The 19,337-nt window shown below is 34.5% G+C and overlaps 1 protein-coding gene across 6 annotated transcripts in view; it reads left to right on the forward strand.

The window, feature by feature from the left end:
* DNAJC10 (DnaJ heat shock protein family (Hsp40) member C10) overlaps positions 1-19,337 on the forward strand; it is a 52,214-nt gene that overhangs the window by 18,249 nt on the left and 14,628 nt on the right. For 4 of the 6 annotated variants that reach the window (XR_003519159.2, XM_027589844.1, XM_027589846.1 and 1 more), the window contains exons 8-13: positions 414-491; positions 4,508-4,551; positions 5,189-5,326; positions 9,174-9,263; positions 10,004-10,117; positions 12,681-12,795. Coding sequence is in view for 5 of the 6 variants with exons in the window: in XM_027589844.1 (XP_027445645.1) it covers positions 414-491; positions 4,508-4,551; positions 5,189-5,326; positions 9,174-9,263; positions 10,004-10,117; positions 12,681-12,795 (579 nt within the window). In the remaining variant the exon portion in view is untranslated. The remainder of the gene's footprint in view (positions 1-413; positions 492-4,507; positions 4,552-5,188; positions 5,327-9,173; positions 9,264-10,003; positions 10,118-12,680; positions 12,796-19,337) is intronic. The other 2 variants (XM_027589847.1, XM_027589849.1) reach the window with 2 other exon arrangements.

Here is a 19,337-nt window from a genome sequence, read left to right on the forward strand (position 1 = left end):
ATATGAAGAATATAAAAGAACTCAGATGGGGAAAAGTGGAAGGATTAGAAAATACTTCTTGAATGAAGTCAGACCCAATCTGTCATGAAAATGAAGAGGAAGCCTTCAAAGATCACTGTGATGTGATGTGTAAACTAGCAGTACTTCGCCATGAATCTAACAAAAAGATGGGCAGTGGGGTACAGTGGTATGGGGGAAAAACATGGCTAACTGAATGAGTAGACAAAGCTCAGATCACAGGGGCCTTAGTTACCAAATTTAGTCACCAATTTCTTTCTTAATGAAATAATTGATTTTAGATGATGAAAACAATGGAAAATCAATGTAGGAATTTGATATACTTCAAGAGGATTTTTATGAATTCCTGAATTCCAATAATAGATAATCAGAAATTTGCTTTATTTTCTTTTAAGGAAATTTTGTTAACTCCATACAAACTGCTTTTGCTGCTGGTGTTGGCTGGCTGATCACTTTTTGTTCCAAAGGAGGAGGTAATTTTGTTATGATGAACAAACCAAGATATTTAAATTTTAGGTGCCAGTCTTTTTATTTTTTTTTTGAGATATTTTCTTATTGAAATAACATTATGTAACTTCAGGGTATACAACCTGTTGGGGATACACTTACATATTGCAAAATGATTACCTCCATAGCATCAGCTAACACCTCCATCCTGTCACATAAATACCTTTTCTTTTTCATGGTGAGAACATTTAAAATCTACTCTCTCAGCAGTTTTCAAGTGTATGATCTAGTATTATTGGTTATTATCACCATGCTGTACATCACATTCCAAGAACTTGTTAAGCTTATAACAGGAAGTTTGTACCCCTTGACTAGCTGTTAGTCTTAAGTATGCCACTATAATTGATCATTCAGTACTTCATGCTACAATTTGTATCCAATTATAATTTTTTATTTAATGAATACTTACATTTTTATTAATTTACACATAATTTATAAAGTTATTAATTTGTTAAAAATTCATTTATGACTTTGTTTGGCGGACAAGTTTTTCACTGTAATTATTTTCATTATAATTAATACCTTCAGGTAACCACAGACAAGATATATTTGGCAGTTTGCAAAAATAGTTGTTGACATGTAACCCTCCCAAAATAATAATTTTTTTGGTATTATGGACTTTGTCTCATACTTAACATATCAAAAATGTATACATGTTGCCTTTTAAAATATTTGAAGATGACAATTTTTCCATTTCTAGGAACCTTTCCACCAGTAAATTAATTTGAAAATTCAATACTCTGTGGGACCAAACCACAAACTATTAAACTCTGTTCAAACAATGAGATTAGTTAAAAATCAGCCCCCTTATTACAGAATACCCCCAATTCATTAACACATTTCATATGTTTAATCCCAACATGGGTCTTTAACCCAGACTTTACCTATCAACTTCATGCTGCTGAATTGAGAACGAATTGCCTTACAGCTAAAATCGACCACTCACCCTATCCCATAAGGCCCATCTTAGGAAAGTATTGCCTTCAAGCAAAAATAACCGTTAAATTAGTCTATCGTTAAGGGATTTTGTTTCATTTTGGCCTAATGCACAGATTTCTGTTCATTCCACACATTAAGAAAAACTTTTTAACTTTCTGACATTCTTTTACCTTTCACCCCAGGTAGATTGATTTTTACCTCTCTTTATAGGCTCTGTGGTACTACAGTTCCCTTGCTTGTAAATCTGTCTCATTGTATCCTAGCATTCCTATTTAAGGATTTTCACGAAAATGGTGAAGAAGTTATTTTAAGATTGTATTGTATCTTGGGAAGGAAGGCTTCCATATTCATTCTATGAGGACAGCATTATCCTGATACCAAAACCAGAAGACACCACAAAAAAAAAGAGAACTATAGGCCAATATCTGATGAATATAGATGCATAGATGCAAAAATCTTCAACAATACATTAAAAAAATCATTCACCATGATCAAGTGGGATTTAATTCTGGGATGCAAGGGTGATTCAACATTAGCAAATCAATCAATGTGATACTTTATATCAGCAAAAGAAAAGATAAAAACCGTATGATCATTTCAGTAGATGCAGAAAAAGCATTTGACAAAGTACAACATTCATTCATGAACAAAAATAGGTTTAGAAGGAACATACCTCAACATAATAAAGGCCATCTACTAACCTACAGCTAACATCATACTCAATGGTGACAAATTAAGGGCTTTTCTCCTAAGATCAGGGCCAAGACAAGAATGTCCACTCTTACCACTTTTATTCAATGTAGTACTAGAAGTCCTAGCCACAGCAGTCAGACAGGAAAAAGAAACAAAAGGCATCCAGATCAATAAGAAAGAAGTAAAACTTTCAGTATTTGCAAATGACATGATACTTAATAAAGAAAACCCTGAAGACTCTACCAAAAACTACTAGCACTGATAAATGAATTCAGTAAAGTTGCAGGATACAAAATCAATATACAGAAACCTGTTGCATGTCTATACCCTAATAATGAAGCAGCAGAAAGAGAAATTAAGAAAATAATCCCATTTAGAATTACACCAAGAGTAGTGAAATACTTAAGAATAAACTTAACCAAAGAGGTGAAAGACCTGTACTCTGAAAACCATAAAACATGAAAGAAACAAGACGATACAAATGGAAAGATATTCCATGCTCATGGATTGGAAGAACAAATATTGTTAAAATCTCCATGCTATCCAAATCAATCTATAGATTTACTACAATCCCTATCAAAATACCAATAGCATTTTTCACAGAAATAGAACAAATAATCCTAAAATTTGTACAGAACCACAAAAACCCCAAATAGCCAAAGCAACCTTGAAAAAGAACAAAATTGGAGGTATTACAATCCCAGATTTCAAGATATACTACAAAGCTGTAGTAAAACAGTATGGTACTGGCACAAAAATAGACACACAGATCAATAGAACAGGTTAGAGAGCCCATAAATAAAGTCATGCCTATATGGTCAATTAATCTACAACAAAGGAGGAAGAATATGCAGTGGGAAAAAGACAGTCCCTTCAACAAATAGTGTTGGGGAAACTGGACCACTTTCTCACACCATACACAAAAATGAAGTAAGGATCTAAAAGTGAGACCTGAAACAAGAGAGCACAGGCAGTAATTTCTCTGACAACAGCCATAGCAGCATTTTTCTAGATATGTCTCCTGAGGCAAGGAAAACAAAAGCAAAAGTAAACTATTGGGACTACATCAAAATAAAACTGCACAGCAAAGGAAACAACAAAACTAAAAGACAACGTATGGAATGGGAAATATATAAAGAACTTACACAACTCAACACACAAAAAACGATCCAATTTGCAAATGGGGAGGAGACATGAATAGACATCTCACCAAAGAAGACACACAGATGACCAACACACATGAAGATGATGAGTTATGTTGAGCATCTCACACCTGACACCTATCAGAATGACTAAAATCAAAAACACAAGAAACAACTGTGGGTGAGGATGTGGAGAAAAAGGAACCCTCATACACTGTTGGTGGGAATGCAAACTGGTGAAGCCACTGTGGCAATATGGAGGTTCCTCAAAAAGTTGAAAATAGAATTACCATATAATCCAGTAATTCCTCTACTGGGTAATTACCCAAAGAATATGAAAACACTAGTTCAAAAAGATCTGTATCCGTCTGTGTTTATTGCAGCATTATTTATAATATCCAGATTATGGAAGCAGCCCAAATATCCATCAATAGATGAATGGATAAAGAAGTGGCATATACGTATATAATGGAATATTCAGCCATAAAAAAAGAATGAAATCTTGCCGTTGGCAACAATATGAATGGATCTAAAAACTATAATCCTGAGTGAAATAAGTCAGAAAAAGACATACCATATGATTTCACACATGGAATTTAAGAAATAGGAAAAAAGAGACAAACCAAGACATAGACTCTTAAATAGAGAGAACACACTAATGGTTACCAGAGTGGTGGGTGGGGGATGGGTGAAAAAAGTAATGGAGATTAAAGAGTACACTTGCCATGATGAGCACTATAATGTATAGAATTATTGAATCCCTGTATTGTACACCTGAAACTAACACTGTATGTTAACTACTGGAGTTAAAATTAAGTAAAAGACTTGTATTTTAAAGATTCTTTATATACTTTTATCAAATAGAGCCATTCCATTTTATTTCTCCAAAATCATGAGGTCTCTTGGATCAAGGGGATTGTTGATAGGAGCAGAGATTTGAGAGGAAGATCCTAAAGAGATTCCCTTTAGCTAGAAATCCTGGGAAACTAGCGAGAAAATGGTAAAATGTGTGCATGCATGCGTGCGTACGTGTGTGTTTGCGTGTGTGGAATGAGACTTTGGCCTCAGTATCTACCTAGTGTATGTGTCACTATTTACCAGTGCAGTCCAGTCAGTTACCTTAGAGTCAACATGGTAGTTTGCGGGGGAAGGCAAACGAAAGTACAAACTTAAGCTAAAGTTATGTCATAATTTTTTTTCCCCTCTAGATTGTTTGACTTCACAGACACGACTCAGGCTCAGTGGCATGTTGGTAAGCATCAATTATTTTGTAAAACCATATGGCCATGTTAAGAAAGACATTTAAGAATTGATTCTAAATATTTCTTTGTAGTTCCTTAACTCACTTATTTGTAAGGTTTTTTTTGATAATGTATTCATAGCTATAAAACTTTTCTTCCTAACTAATTAGAGTTTTGAGATGTGCTTTCATTGTTCACTTCTAAATATCCTGTAATATAATTATGAATTCTTCTTTAATCAAAGAGGTACATATTAGTGTTGGTGTCACCTCCAAACTTTATTTCTTACTTTTTTTGTTTTGTTGTTATTTTGTTGTATATTTAGCTCTCATCATACTAAGGTTGGGGAATATAATCTGTATGTTGTTGATACTTTAATACTCATTGGAGCTCCCTTTGCTGCCTGGGAGTTTATCAGTTATGAAAATCGTGAAAAATCTATGTGTGCTCAAAAATATGTTTTCTGCATATGTTAGGTAGAATTTTTGTATCAGACCAATTTTATCTGCATCATTTGTTTTTTGTGTAAACTTTTTAAAAAACATTTTAAATTTACAGTAGAAAAGTTGGGGGTTTTTAAATCTAAATTCCTTTAACTTTCTCTTTTACTCAACACGTGACCTGTTTTTTTGTTTCTTTCCACTGTAGGATGGTCTTGTTAAGGTAGGATGGATGGACTGTGCCACCCAGGACAACCTTTGTAAAAGTTTGGATATTACAACAAGTACAACTGCCTATTTTCCTCCTGGAGCCACCTTAAGTAACAAAGAGAAAAGCAGTGTTTTGGTATGAGTTACTAATTTCTTTATATATATGTGAATACATGCATTCAAACATAAGACATCATTTTATAAACAGTGAACAAGGAAATGAATCCATTTACAATAAACATTTCATTATTTAGAATAAGTAATTTCTGGGATTCTGTTTAATGTTAAGATCTGCTATAAGGATTATTTTATAATGGTAGAAACCATTACTCTTTACAACCCAGAAGTATGGGAAACAGTCTTAGGTTATATGAATTTTTATTGGTTTCCATTTATGTGTATATTTTCTAATGCTAAAAAGTAGATCATTAGTACATTTGGCTGGGACTCAGTATTTGTTTTTTTAAACCACCCTGTTAGATTCTGGTTATAAACTCAGTTTGGAAATCTGTATGGTTCATCTCCCTAATTTTGTGAATGAGAAGACTGAGGTTCAAGCTAGTTATCAAGGAGCTAAGATAAATAATGGGATATTGAATAGGTTCCTAGGAAACCTCAAAAGAAAATAATAAAAGAGAAACTTTAATTAGTTTTTATTTCTGTATTTTAATTCTGCTTTCTTGATGTTGACAAAGATAACACATACTCATTACAGAAATTCATGTATGGGTATAGAAATGTATAAAGACAGTTGCAAAATTCTTGTAAATCCAAATCACCCACAGATAAGCACCATCAAACCTTGATAAATACTCTTCCAGATCTCTGCTTACATATATGTGCAATTATAACTTCATGCTGACAACTCTCCACTTCTGTCTGTGGCCCAGACCTCTGACCTCCACTCCAGACATACGTATTCTACTGCCTATTCAACATCTCCCCTGGGATGTTAACTGATTTTTCAAACTTAGATATCCGTAACTATACCACTGATATTCTCCCATAAATCTGCTCTGCCCACAGTTTTCTCTATCTCAGTTGATAAAAAAATCCATCCTTTATCATTCAGGTCAGATACCTTAGAGTCATTGTTGACTCTTCTTTTTCTTATATTCTGTAACTTACATTGGGAGAATCTGTGGCTCTGTCATTAAAATCTTTCTAAAATCCACTTCCACTGCAACTAGAGCATTTATCACCTTATAATATACACTAATATATTAGCTTTGTATTTTTATTTTTCTCCCACAATACATTTTTAAGTTTGAATTTTTTTTTACTGTTATATCTCAAATCCCTAGAAGATTATCTGGCACACAAGTGGACACTATATATAGTGCCTATGTATGTTACATACTATCTGCTAGAGCTAAACATACACATAAATAGGTAAATCAACAATCCCTAAGTAACAATCCATTCGCTAAATGTGACATGCTTAGTTACTTAATTTAATCAGTCCTCTCGATATTTAACTCACCTACTTTTTCATGGTTATAAGTAATGTTGTAATGAACAATGTTGTTTGTTCATCTTTGTGTACTTCTTTAGTTACCTGTTTAGATGAAATAGCCATGGCAGTTTTAATTTCATTTTGCTTTGCCAGATTGCCCCTATAGAAAATTTCTGTTTATATTGTCCCACAGTTCATGAGCATTCCTAGTCCCTTAATAGAAGTTTTTCAGTACTACAGTCTCATATTTTAGTGAGATCTTTCTGCTTTTTGATATAAAACTGCAAACTCAGATGCAATCTTAGGAGACATAAATGAGTAATACTGGAAGTGTAACTACAGGGAGTGATGAATTAAATGGTCCTTGTCACTTCTAAAAGCATTCAAGTTTTTAGAAAAGTAAGACATCTGTTGGTCTCCTCAAACTGAATTGGGTGAGAAAAAGTACGGTCTAATATAAACATCTTGGTTATCTCTCAAAGTCAGTTCCATTTTTGCTGTTGGCAAATCTTGCCTTGTTTATTCCAGTGACAGTTTTTTCTGCTTAATGGTTTGTTTTGTTGGAATGTGAGTTCATTTATTTGTATGTCATATGTAGTTTATGTCTTCCTTAAACGCTCTCTTTCCCACATAAATTCCAGTTGTAATACTTGACATCCATTTGAGAAGATCCATCTCTTCCCTCTTTCCTAGTCAGTATATTCAGCAAACATTTATTTACCAAGCCCTTACTGTGGACAGAATTGTACTGGGTAATTGGGAAGAAAAATAGATAAAAGTCCACATAGTGTAGTGAATCATTACAGTGTGGCCTCGTTGTTTTGGGATGTATTATTTACAACAGCATTTTACACCATTCATATCCTAATGTTATTCTAAAACCCAGTATACTATCGAGGGTAATTTTGTGGTTATCTGCCCCCCCCCAAAAAAAAGTACCCAGTGTTTTTTTTTTTTTGCATTCCACCGATAAGGAAAAAAATTTCAATCTGTAATAAACTGATTTATTGTGAAGTGACTGTAATATAGTGAAGTTATATTAAATTGTTAAAACTCTGTCTCCCCAAACACATATTGGGAAGTAATCTCCAAAAAAGGTATGTAACTTTGCATTAGGTATAAAGAAAACTCTGGGTGCTATAATTAGGTTATTTTGAGGCAGAGAGTTATTGTCCCAACTGATTTAGTATGTTCTGTAATTGAGAAATGTTCACCACATTACACCTTTTAAAAGTGATTTACATGTACGTTTTATAGAGGACATGTCTGTATATAATGAATAAAAGGAAGGGAGGGAGGAAGGGAGAAATTCAGAGGTTATACAGTATCCTTTGTAAGTGTAACTACCAAGTTTTACTATATGACAAACAGGTTTATAATGAGGTTCTAGTGGAATAATCAGGAGTATTTAATAAAATCTTTCTAATAAATGTGACCGATGTCAATGACCTGTAGTACTATGGCATGTAGTACTTTGGGCCTTTTAAGCCCTTTGGTAACAGAAAATATTTCATATAGATCTTTAACAGTATGCTAAAGATTTAAGAAAAAAGAACAAAAACAAGTTTTAAGAATAGAAACTTAGGAAAAACCGTTTTCTATTCCTACGTTACACCCATTGTTTCTCTCCATATGGTTATTCTCATGTTGGGCACAGTTAAGCTCTGGAATACCATGGAAGTTGCTATTAAGTTTTTAATGGAGTTTCAGGCCTTTCAAGTAATACTGAATGATCAGGCAGAGGTGGTTCATAATTAAACTCTGTTTTGTCAACCCCCAAATACATTTTCCTGATGTGACCATTGTTGTTAACAGCTGCTTCTTTAAGAATTACATGAGCAGGGAGAGTGTTGAGAAAAATATGCTAAGGATAAAATATGGACAGAAATAAAGGAAATTTGTTAGAAAGGAGATGGGCCTTTTTCACTTCTTTGTATTTTAAACCTTTAAGATAAGGTCTTTATCAGGATGTTTAACTCTGCCAAACCCCTAGGTGGTTAGGTTTTTCGACTTTATTTCTGAAAACCTCTATAATAAAGAGTATTCCAATTTTCCAGTTATAAGTTCTGAATTCCTACTAGTTATTGGTTAGGGTATGCAGTGTCTTGGGTCATCAAATAGTCTAGTGTTTTAATTAATAATTCTTTTAAAAGTTTGTAAAGCTTTGGCATTCTGCAAAACATGATGAGCATTAAAATTGCTCTGAACGTAATACAGTTTTTTCCCCAATAATTCAGAGGTTACTCCAGGTTATTGTGAGGATTATTATAGAATGCACACCACAATTAAAAGAAAATTCCAGATAATGGAATTTTAATTTTACATCAGTATTTTTAAGAAACAGCCCAGTTACACAATTTTTTATTAATTGCCAAAATATACTTTTTAAAAAACATTTAGAATAAATAGCTCAAAAACTGTTTTTAACTTTTGTGATTTTTTTTTTCTTAAGAGAGTTCTGTGGAAAAAAGACACTAAAATAAATGGATGTTGATTAAAAGATTACAATATGATTCTCTTATTTTAGTTCCTTAATTCATTGGATGCTAAAGAAATATATTTGGAAATAATGCATAATCTTCCAGATTTTGAACTACTTTCGGCAAACACACTAGAGGTAATATTTCTGTTAATAATAATAAATGGTAGTAAATGTTGGTAACATTTCAAGTCTTAACATTTTAAAATCAGCATTTGTTTTATTCATCACTAGAAAGCAGTTTCAAGGATTTTATATATTAATGTATATATGTTAGCTATTCTAGGTTAAACTCTAATTGCTGGAGTTGCAACTTTAGGGTGGGTCTGGAGTTCAATACAACATAACCAGTTCTGAATGGGGGCCTCAGTGGGAGTGTCAAAAAAGCCAAGATTTTGATCACAAAGCAGCTTTCGATCTGATGTGGAATTTTATATGTTCTTGCTTACAGAACTATTTATATTGTTCACTGAGAACTAAGAAGCAGCTTTAGAAATACTCAGTTTGTAGTAAAAGCGTTTTTTTCCTACTCAGTGACCCCAGAGCTAAGTCTGTATCCCTACCCAACTCTGCTAAACCTGAAAAAGCTTACTTCTCTACCCCCAACTTTTTAGCTATGTATCATTAATACTATGTATTTTTTTTTGGCACAGTTGTCTGCTTTTAGATTTTATAATTTAGTGATTTTTAGCCTTTAATATAGAATTGATTTACATAGCATTATTCCAGAGAAATACAAAGTATAAGCATAAATGGGTCTGAATTTTAGACAGTATTTTGAAGTAATGGGTATGGTGCCTAAAATTAACTTTAAGTCAAAGAAATAAAAAACAGAACCCTTAGAATTTCTTGATTCTGACATTTTTATCACTTCTAAGGATCGGTTGGCTCATCATCGGTGGCTCATATTTTTTAATTTTGGAAAACATGAAAATTCAAATGATCCTGAGTTGAAGAAACTAAAAACTCTACTTAAAAATGAACATATTCAAGTAAGAAAAATGCATTCTGCCTAGTCTTCTGCTAGTGTGCTTTCTTATTAATTTAGTATATATAAAATTATATTTTAGGTAACATAAAAATGCTTATTTGAAATTCTAGGTTAAGAAAACCCTAAGTGCTTTTGTTCTTCTGTTGTGATTTTGTTTTTCTATTAAAAATCTACAGTGATATCTGAAAACAGTTAACTTTCATTTCTCTTTAGTAGCTGCCATTTGATATATCTGTATCAGACAGTTCTCTGGAATGACATACCATAGAAAAATATCTTTCCCTTCTTAAAATTCTTATTTATGTAAATAATTTGTACTCATAGTTTAAAAATTAGGATAATATAAATAAGCACAAAAACGAATTAAAATATTTAATATTTTCACCACTGTTAATAGCCCTACTATAAACTTACTGTGTAATTTTCAAACTTTTTCTGCATATGTTTTAGTATGTGGGCATAAGGATATGTGTGTACATAAATGTATATTATAATGGCTATTATAACAGACATACCTGTAACTTTATTTATGAACTTTTTTAATAAAAATGGATTCACTGTAGGGGCACCTGGGTGGTGCAATTGGTTAAGTGTCCGACTTGGTTTCGGCTCAGGTCTTGATTTCAGGGTCATGAGATTGAGCCCTACGTCTGGCTCTGCCCTTAGTGTAAAGTCTGAGTTGCTCTTGCCCTTTCCCTCTGCCCCTCTCCCCTCTCTTCCACGCTCTCTCTCTCTATCTCTCTCTCTCTCTCCCCCTAAAATAAATCAGTCTTTAAAAACAAAAAGAAAAACCCCAAAAAATGGATTCACTATACAGTAGTCCCTCTTTTCTGCAGGGGATATGTTCCAAGGCCTCCAGTGGATGCCTGAAACCACAGATAGTACCAAACCCTATATATACTTGTTTTTTTCCTATACATACATATCCATAATAGAGTTTAATTCATAAATTAGGCCCAGTAAAAGATTAACAATAATAATAAAATGGACAATTGCAATAATATACTATAACGAAAGTTATGTGAGAATGGTCTCTTACTGTACTGCACTGTACTCACCCTTGTAAACTGATATGAGATGATAAAATGCCTGCATGATGAGATGAAGTGAGGTGAATGATGTAGGCACTGTGACGTGGTGTTTAGCTACTACTGACCTGAGAATACCTGAGAAAGAGAATCATATACTTCTGGATTACAGTTGGACCAGTGGGAACCAAAACTGTGGAAAGTGAAACCACTGATAAGGGGGGAACTGCTATATTCTCTTGTGTAGAATTATCCATTTGACAATGTTGTATATTTTCTTATATGCTAGTTTGTGTATGTATATATATGTGTGTTTGTATATGAATATGTATATATGTAGATGTATATATATGTGTATGAAGCACTACCTGATCTTCAGAGATGATAAATATATACATATGTATAAATATATTAAATACACTACTAAACACATATGTAGATATTTATCATCCTAGAGAGACCATCCTCCCTAAAGTCTAGGTAGTATTTCACTATATGGTTACACCATAGTTGTTTAACAAATCCTCTTTTACTAACATCATTTCCATTATTTTTTTATATTAAGAATACATACTCTAAAAATGCAGTATGAAGAATTTTTTTAACCAAGGTTGTTTTTTCTTAAATTGTCCTCATTACCAGTTGTCCTCCAGAATGTTTATATCATTTTATATTCTTATAACATGTCAGTAACCATTTCTCCACACCTGTGCCAGCCATGGTATTATCATTTTTTTAATAACCATTCTGATAAGCCAAAAGTGATATGTTAATAATATTCATTTTCACTTATTTGCTTCCTAGTGGGGTTGAAAAAGTTTTTTTGTGATTATTAACAAATCATGATTTTTCTGTTTTCTGTCTCTGGCCCATTTTCTTTCTTCTGATAGGATATTTATCTTTTACTTCTTAGTGGATCCTCTGAAATCCTCAGATATTTTTTCTTGGTTTATCATTTCCCTCTTAGTATTCTTTATGCTGTTTCCCTTACAGTGTATGAAATTGTCAGGCTTTGCTTTATTATTTCTGCTTTTAGGGTATGAAAACGTTTTCTCTCTCCCCCATTCCAAGCTTATATAAATACTCCCTATATTTCCAGAAGAGTGGATTTCTTGAACTTTTTTTTTAAGATTTTATTTATTTGTTTGAGAGAGACCACAGCAGGGGGAGCAGCAGTCCCCCTGTGGAGCAGGGAGCCCAATGAGGGGCTTGATCCCAAGACCTTGGAATCATGACCTGAGCTGAAGGCAGACGCTTAACTGAGCCACCTAGGCGCCCGAAAGGGTGGATTTCTTAAACAACTTCCTATTTTCTGGAAAATTTTCTCAGGCTTTTGAACTCTAAAAGGCTTTTTTTTTTTCCCTTAACTAAAATTGAGTTTCAGTGTTAAATGTGAATTATTTCTATCTTTTATTTTCATGGCCAGTTAATTTCTGTTTAGAAACTATTGTTAGAGCAATGTCATTCCTTTATGAATATTTAAAAAAAATGAATGCGTATGATTTTGTTTTCATCAATTTAAATTTTCTACTTTAGGTTGGTAAGTTTGACTGTTCCTCTGCCCCAGACATCTGTAGTAATCTGTATGTGTTTCAGCCATGTTTAGCAGTATTTAAAGGACAAGGAACCAAAGAATATGAAATCCATCATGGTAAGAAGGGAGAAAATGATAAAAATGTATATTTATTTTCAAATAGCAATTTTTTAATTGTACTTTTTACCTTGTTTTTTTAAAATTCTTTAATTGACATGTAGTTGACACACTGTGTTATATTAGTTTCAGGTGTAAAGCAGTGATTCCCCAACTCTGTACGTTATGCTGTGCTCATACAGGTGTAGTTAGCATCAATCACAGTACCATTTACTATATTCCTATGCTCTACCTTTCATCTCTATGCCTTATTCATTCCATAGCCGGAAGCCTGTAACTCCCATGCCATTTCATCCATTTTGCCCATCCTGCCATCGCTCTCCCCTGAGTAACCATCAGTTCTCTGTATTTATGAGTCTGTTTCTACTTTGTTTTGTTTTTTGGATTCCACATGTAAGTGAAATCATATATTTGTCTTCTCAGACTTATTTCACTTAGCATATATTCTAGGTCTATCCATATTGTCGCAAATGGCAAGATCTTACTCTGTTTCATGGCTAACAATACTCCATCTGTGTGTATGTGTATGTCTGTGTACATACACACATCTTCTTTATCCATCTGTCAGTGGACACTTGTGTTGCTTCCATATCTTGGCTGTTGTAAATTAATGCTGAAATAAACACAGGGGTGCATATATCTTTTCAAATTAGTGTTTTTGTTTTCTTTGGGTACATACTCAATAGTGGAATTACTGGATTGTATGGCATTTTTAATTTTTTGAGGAACCTCTCTACTGTTTTCCACAGTGGCTGCACCAATTTGTATTCCCATCAACAGTACATGAGGGTTCTTTTTTTCTACATCGTTGCCAACTCTGGCTATTTGTCTTTTTGTTATTAGGTGTTCTGATGGGTATAAGGTGATATCTCATTGTCGTTTCGATTTGCTTTTCCCTGATGATATTAGATATATCATTTGAGGGGTACCTGCGTGTCTCAGTAACTTAAGTGTCCGACTCTTAATTTCAACTCCGATCGTGATCTCAGGGTTGTGAAATCAAGCCCCGGGTTGGGCTCTGCGCTGAGCGTGGAGCCTGCTTAAAATTCTCTCTCCCTCTTGGGGCACCTAGGTGGCTCAGTTGGTTGGGCGTCTGACTCCTGGTTTTGGCTTAGGTCATGATCTCATAGGTTGTGAGATTGAGTCCCTCGTTGGGCTCCTTGGTCAGCGGGGAGTCTGCTTGAAGATTTTCTCCCTCTGCCCCTCCCCCTGCTTGCTCAGCGCTCACACACTCTCTCCGTCTCTCTCTAAAATAAATAAATCTGGGACTCCTGGGTGGCTCAGTTGGTTGAGTGTCTGCCTTCGGCTCAGGTCATGATCCCAGAGTCCTGGGATCAAGTTCCGCATCAGGCTCCTTGATCGACAGGTAGCCTGTTTCTCCCTCTGCCTGCCCCTCTCCCCTGCTTGAGCACTCTCTCTCTCTCTGACAAATAAATAAATAAAAATCTTTAAAATAAATAAAATCTAAAAAAAAAAAAAAAAAAGATACTCTTTCCCTCAGCCCCTAACCCCCCATCTCGAGTGCACTCTCTCTATCCCTATATATAAAGTTAAAAAAAATAATGTATCATTTGAAAATCACTTCTCCCATTCAGTAGGTTGCCTTTTCCTTTTGTTGATTGTTTCCTTCACTGTGCAAAATTTTTTTATTTTGATGTAGTCCTGATAGTTTATTTTTGCTTTTGTTTCCCTTGCCTGAGGAGACAGGTCTAGAAAAATTGTTACTAACGCCAATGTCAGAGATTACTGCCTATATTTTCTTACAGGACTTCTTTGGTTTCAGGTTTCACGTTTAGGTCTTTGATACCTTTTGAGTCTATTTTTGTGTATGGTGTAAGAAAGTGGTTGAATTTCATTCTTTTGCATGTAGCTGACTGGTTTTCCTAGTGCCATTTACTGAGACTCTTTTCCGCATTGTATAATCTTGCCTCCTTTGTCAAAGATTAATTGACTATGTAAGCATGGGTTTATTTCTGGGGTCTCTGTTCTATAGTCCCGTTGACCTAAGTGTCTGTTTTTATGCCATACCATGCTGTCGTGTTTACTATAGCTTTGTCCTATATCTTGAAGTCAGGGAGCATGCTATCTAGATTTGTTCTTTTTCAAGAGCACTTTGGCTATTTGGGGTCTTTTGTGGTTCTTTTTACTTTGTTTTATATAAATATACTTACTGTAAATAACTTTGCTTTTATTAGTAAATAGGTTTCTTTTGGAGAAAGATTTTTTGAATTATATTTAGTTATTTTATTCTCTTTTCTTTTTAAGATAACTTTTTTCTGCTATTTTGATTAGTGTTTCAGCAAGAATGCTGGTGACATGTCAGGTTAGTGCAAAATTTAGGGGTCTTATTCATAAAAGTAAGCAACATCTATAGTTTCCATTTCCAGTGTACCAAAGTAGCATCTCAGCCATGGGCATTTTCCAGATTTTTCCTCCACTAGACTAAATTTTTTTTTAACATTTTATTTATTTATTTGACAAAGACACAGCTAGAGAGGGAACACAAGCAGGGGGAGTGGGAGAGGGAAGAATCAGGCTTCCCGCCTGGCAGGTAGCCCGATGTGGGGCTCAATCCCAGGACCTTGGGATCATGACCTGAGCCAAAGGCAGACACTTAATGACTGAGCCACCCAGGTGCCCCTAGACTATTAAATATTTCTATGGCTACTTTTATCTCTCCTGAATTTATAATTACATTTTTACATTTCAGCTTATAATGGGACTTCAGCTCTGCATTCATGTAAGTACAGTTGCAATTATGAGGATTTGGGATACCTCATAGTCCCTGTCCTGAAAAAGGTCAAATGTAGCAAAAGAAACACACAAACTACTAACTATAACACAGCTAAGTGAATAACAGATATTGACTGATGTTATGTGCTTAGGAATGCAAAGTTCTCTCAAGACATTTAAAATATCAGGGTGCCTGGGTGGCTCAGTTGGTTAAGTGTCTGCCTTCAGCTCGGGTCGTGATCCCGGGATCCTGGGATCAAGTCCCTCATCGGGCTCCCTGCTCAGCGGGGAGTCTGCTTCTCCCTCTGCCTCTCTCTCTCAGTCTCTCATGAATAAATAAATAAAATCTTTAAAAAAATTTTTTTAAATATCATCTGGTGGGGTTGATAGAAGGAGATCATAAGACAATATGAAAAACATTGTAATGGCCAGTATGTATAAATTATAAGATCAAATAAAGAGACTTATGTGTAGTATAGATCCAGAGATGATGTTTGAATTAGGTAACATTTGAATGCTCAGTTTCTCAAAGCAAATAGAGAAAAGCAAGAAGGGAGGCTAAGCTGAAGGAACTATGTGAGCAAAGTCTTGGCAAGATGAACCTAACAGTAACTCCTGTTTATTTAGTACTTTCTACAAGTCAGATGTTTTTCTAAAGGCTTCACGTACGTTTCCCTTTATGTTTTTATCTTCACAACAGCCCACCAAGGGAGAAAACAGTGGCTCGGGATAATTATTTGCCTATGATCAACACCTAGTAACTAGTCAAGGTGGATTTTGTATCCAAATAGGTCTGACTCCAAAGCCTAGGATTACAACAGCACTAAACTGTACTGTCTCCTGAAAGTGCTAAAAATTACCACGTTTTAATAATGGAGTTCTGTTCTTTTTTATCTCTGAAATAATTCTGATTCCCCTCCCTTCTGTGTTTGCTGCTTTATTTCTAGTTCATCATCTCCTTCATTTACTCTATTATCATCCTGTGGTAAAATTGACAGTCTCGTGTCACTTTTCTGCCTTGACTTTCCTATTTTTAAATTTTTTTTCATTGAAGTATAATTGGAATACAGTATTAGTTTCGGGTGTATTATATAATAATTCCCTTTTATATATACACTACAGAATGATCACCATGATGTTTAGTTACCATCTGTCATCATATCAAGTTGTTACATCATTACATACATTACATCATTAGTAACTCCATTCCCTGTGCTCTACTTTACACCCCTGTGACCTGTTTATTTGTTACTGGAAGTTTGTACCTCTTAATCCCCTTAACTGTTTGACCCTTCCTCCCACCTCCCTCTCCTCTGGCAATCACCAGTTTGTTCTCTATATTTATGAGTCTGTTCTGTTTTGTTTTGCTTCTTCATTCATTTTGTTTTTTAGATATTGGTAAGACAGATGTCCAAGAGTTTTCTGCCTGTGTTTTCTTTTAGGAGTCATGGTTTCAGGTCTTATATTTAGGTCTGTAATATATTTTAAATTGATGTTTGTATATGGTTAAGAAAGTGGTCCAGTTTCATTCTTTTGCATGTAGCTCTAGTTTTCCCAGTACCATTTATTGAAGAGCCTGTCTTTTCCCCATTGTATGTTCTTACCTCCTTTGTCACAGATTGACCATATAAGTATGGGTTTATTTCTCTCTATTCTGTTCCATTGATCTGTGTGTCTCTTTTTGTGCCAATACCATATGTTTTGATTATTATGGCTTTATAGTGTATCTTGAAATCAGGGAGCACGATACCTCTGGCTTTGTTCTCTTTTTTCATGATTGCTTTGATTCTTCATGGTCTTTTGTGGTTCCATACAAATTTTAAGATAATTTGTTCTAACTCTGTAAAAAATGCCATTGATGTTTTGATAGGGATTGCATTGAATATGTAGATTTTTAGAGATCATATAGACATTTTAATAACAATCCTTCCAATCTATGAAGACTGTATATCTTTCTATTTATTTGTGTCCTCTTCAATTTCTTCAACAATGTAGTTTTTGGAGTACAGGTCTTTTATCTCCTTGGTTACATTTATTCCTAAGTATTTTATCCTTTTGGATGCAATTCTAAATGGGATTGTTTTCATAATTTCTCTGATAGTTTGATATTATAGAAATAGCACAGATTGAGGAACCTGGGTGACTCAGTCAGTTTAGTGTCCAGCTCTTGGGGTGCCTGGGTGGCTCAGTCGGTTAAGCATCGGACTTCTGATTTCAGCTCAGGTCATGATCTCAGGGTCGTGAGATTGAGCCCCACATCGCGCTCAACGCTGGGTGTGGAGCCTGCTTAAGATTCTCCCTCTCCCTTTTCCTCTGTCCCTCCCTGCCCTCAAAAAAAAAAAAAAAAAAAATTTCGGTATATTAATTTTGTATCCTGTTACTTTACTGAGTTGATTTGTTAGTTTTTGAGTAGAGGGTCATTTATTTCTGCTTTTATTTTTTCCTTCTATTAACTTGGGACTTTATTTCTTCTTTTTCTAGTTCCTTTAAGATGTAAGGTTAGATTGAGATTTTTCTTGTTTCCTGAGGTAGGCCTGTATCTCTATAAACTTGCCTCTTTTTTTTTTTTTTAAGATTTTATTTATTTATTTATTTATTTGAGAGAGGGAGCAAGAGAAAGAGAACACGAGTGGGGTCAGAGGCAGAGTGAGAAGCAGACTCCCCGCTGAGCAGGGAGCCAGATGCTGAACTCCATTCAAGACCCTGGGGTGATGACCTGAGCTGAAGGCAGACACTTAACCCACTGAGCCACCCAGGCGCCCCTAAACTTGACTCTTAAAACTGCTTTTGGTGGGTCCCATAGATTTTGGAACATTGTGTTTGATTTTTATTTGTCATAAGGCATTGTTTTTGTTTTCTTCTTTCATTTCTTCATCAACTCGGTTGTTAGGAACATGTTTAGCTTCTATGTGTTTGTGTTTTTTTCCAGTTTTGTTTGTTTCTAGTTTTATACCCTTGGGTCAGAAAAAATGCTTGGTATGATTTCAGTCTTCTTAAATTTATTGAGACCTGTTTTGTGGCCTAACATGATTATCTTGGAGAGTGTTCCATGTGCCCCTGAAAAGAACATGTATTCTGTTTTTGAAAAGAATGTTCTGTATATATCTATTAAGTCAAACTGGTCTAATATGTCCTTGAAGGTTACTGTTTTCTTGTTGATTTTCTGTCTGGATGACCTGTCGTTCATTGATGTATGTGAGGTGTTATTGTATTACTGTCACTTTCTCCCATTACGTCAGTTAATATTTGCTCTACGTATTAGGTGCTCCTGTGTTGACATTTATAAATTTTTATAATTATTTCCTCTTGTTGAATTGATCCCTTTATCATTATGTAATGTCCTTCTTTGTCTCTTATTACAGTCTTTCTTGTAACGTCTGTTTGAGTATTGCTAGTCTATTTTTCCTTTTGTTTCCATTTGCATGAGATATCTTTTGTCATCCCTTCACTTTCAGTCAGTGTGTGTCCTTACATCTGAAGTGATACAGGTAGCCTAGAGAGGGGGTTTTGTTTTGTTGGCTTTTGTTATCCTTTCAGCTACCCTGTGTCTTTTGTTTGGAACAGTTGGTCCATTTACACTTAAAGTACTTACTGATGGTAGGTATGTATTGCCATTTTCTTGTAGTTCCTCTCTGTTTCTTTCTTCTCTTGTGATTTGACGACTTTGTTTAGTATTATATTTGGATTTCTTCATTTTTTGTGCATCTGTTACAGGTTTTTGGTTATCATTAGGTTCATATATAACAACTTATGTTAGTGTCACTTAGGTTTGAATGCATCTTAAAAAGCACTGTGTTTTACTCTCCTGC

Source organism: Zalophus californianus, chromosome 3 (genome assembly GCF_009762305.2).
Source record: "Zalophus californianus isolate mZalCal1 chromosome 3, mZalCal1.pri.v2, whole genome shotgun sequence".
NCBI classification, from domain to species: domain Eukaryota; kingdom Metazoa; phylum Chordata; class Mammalia; order Carnivora; family Otariidae; genus Zalophus; species Zalophus californianus.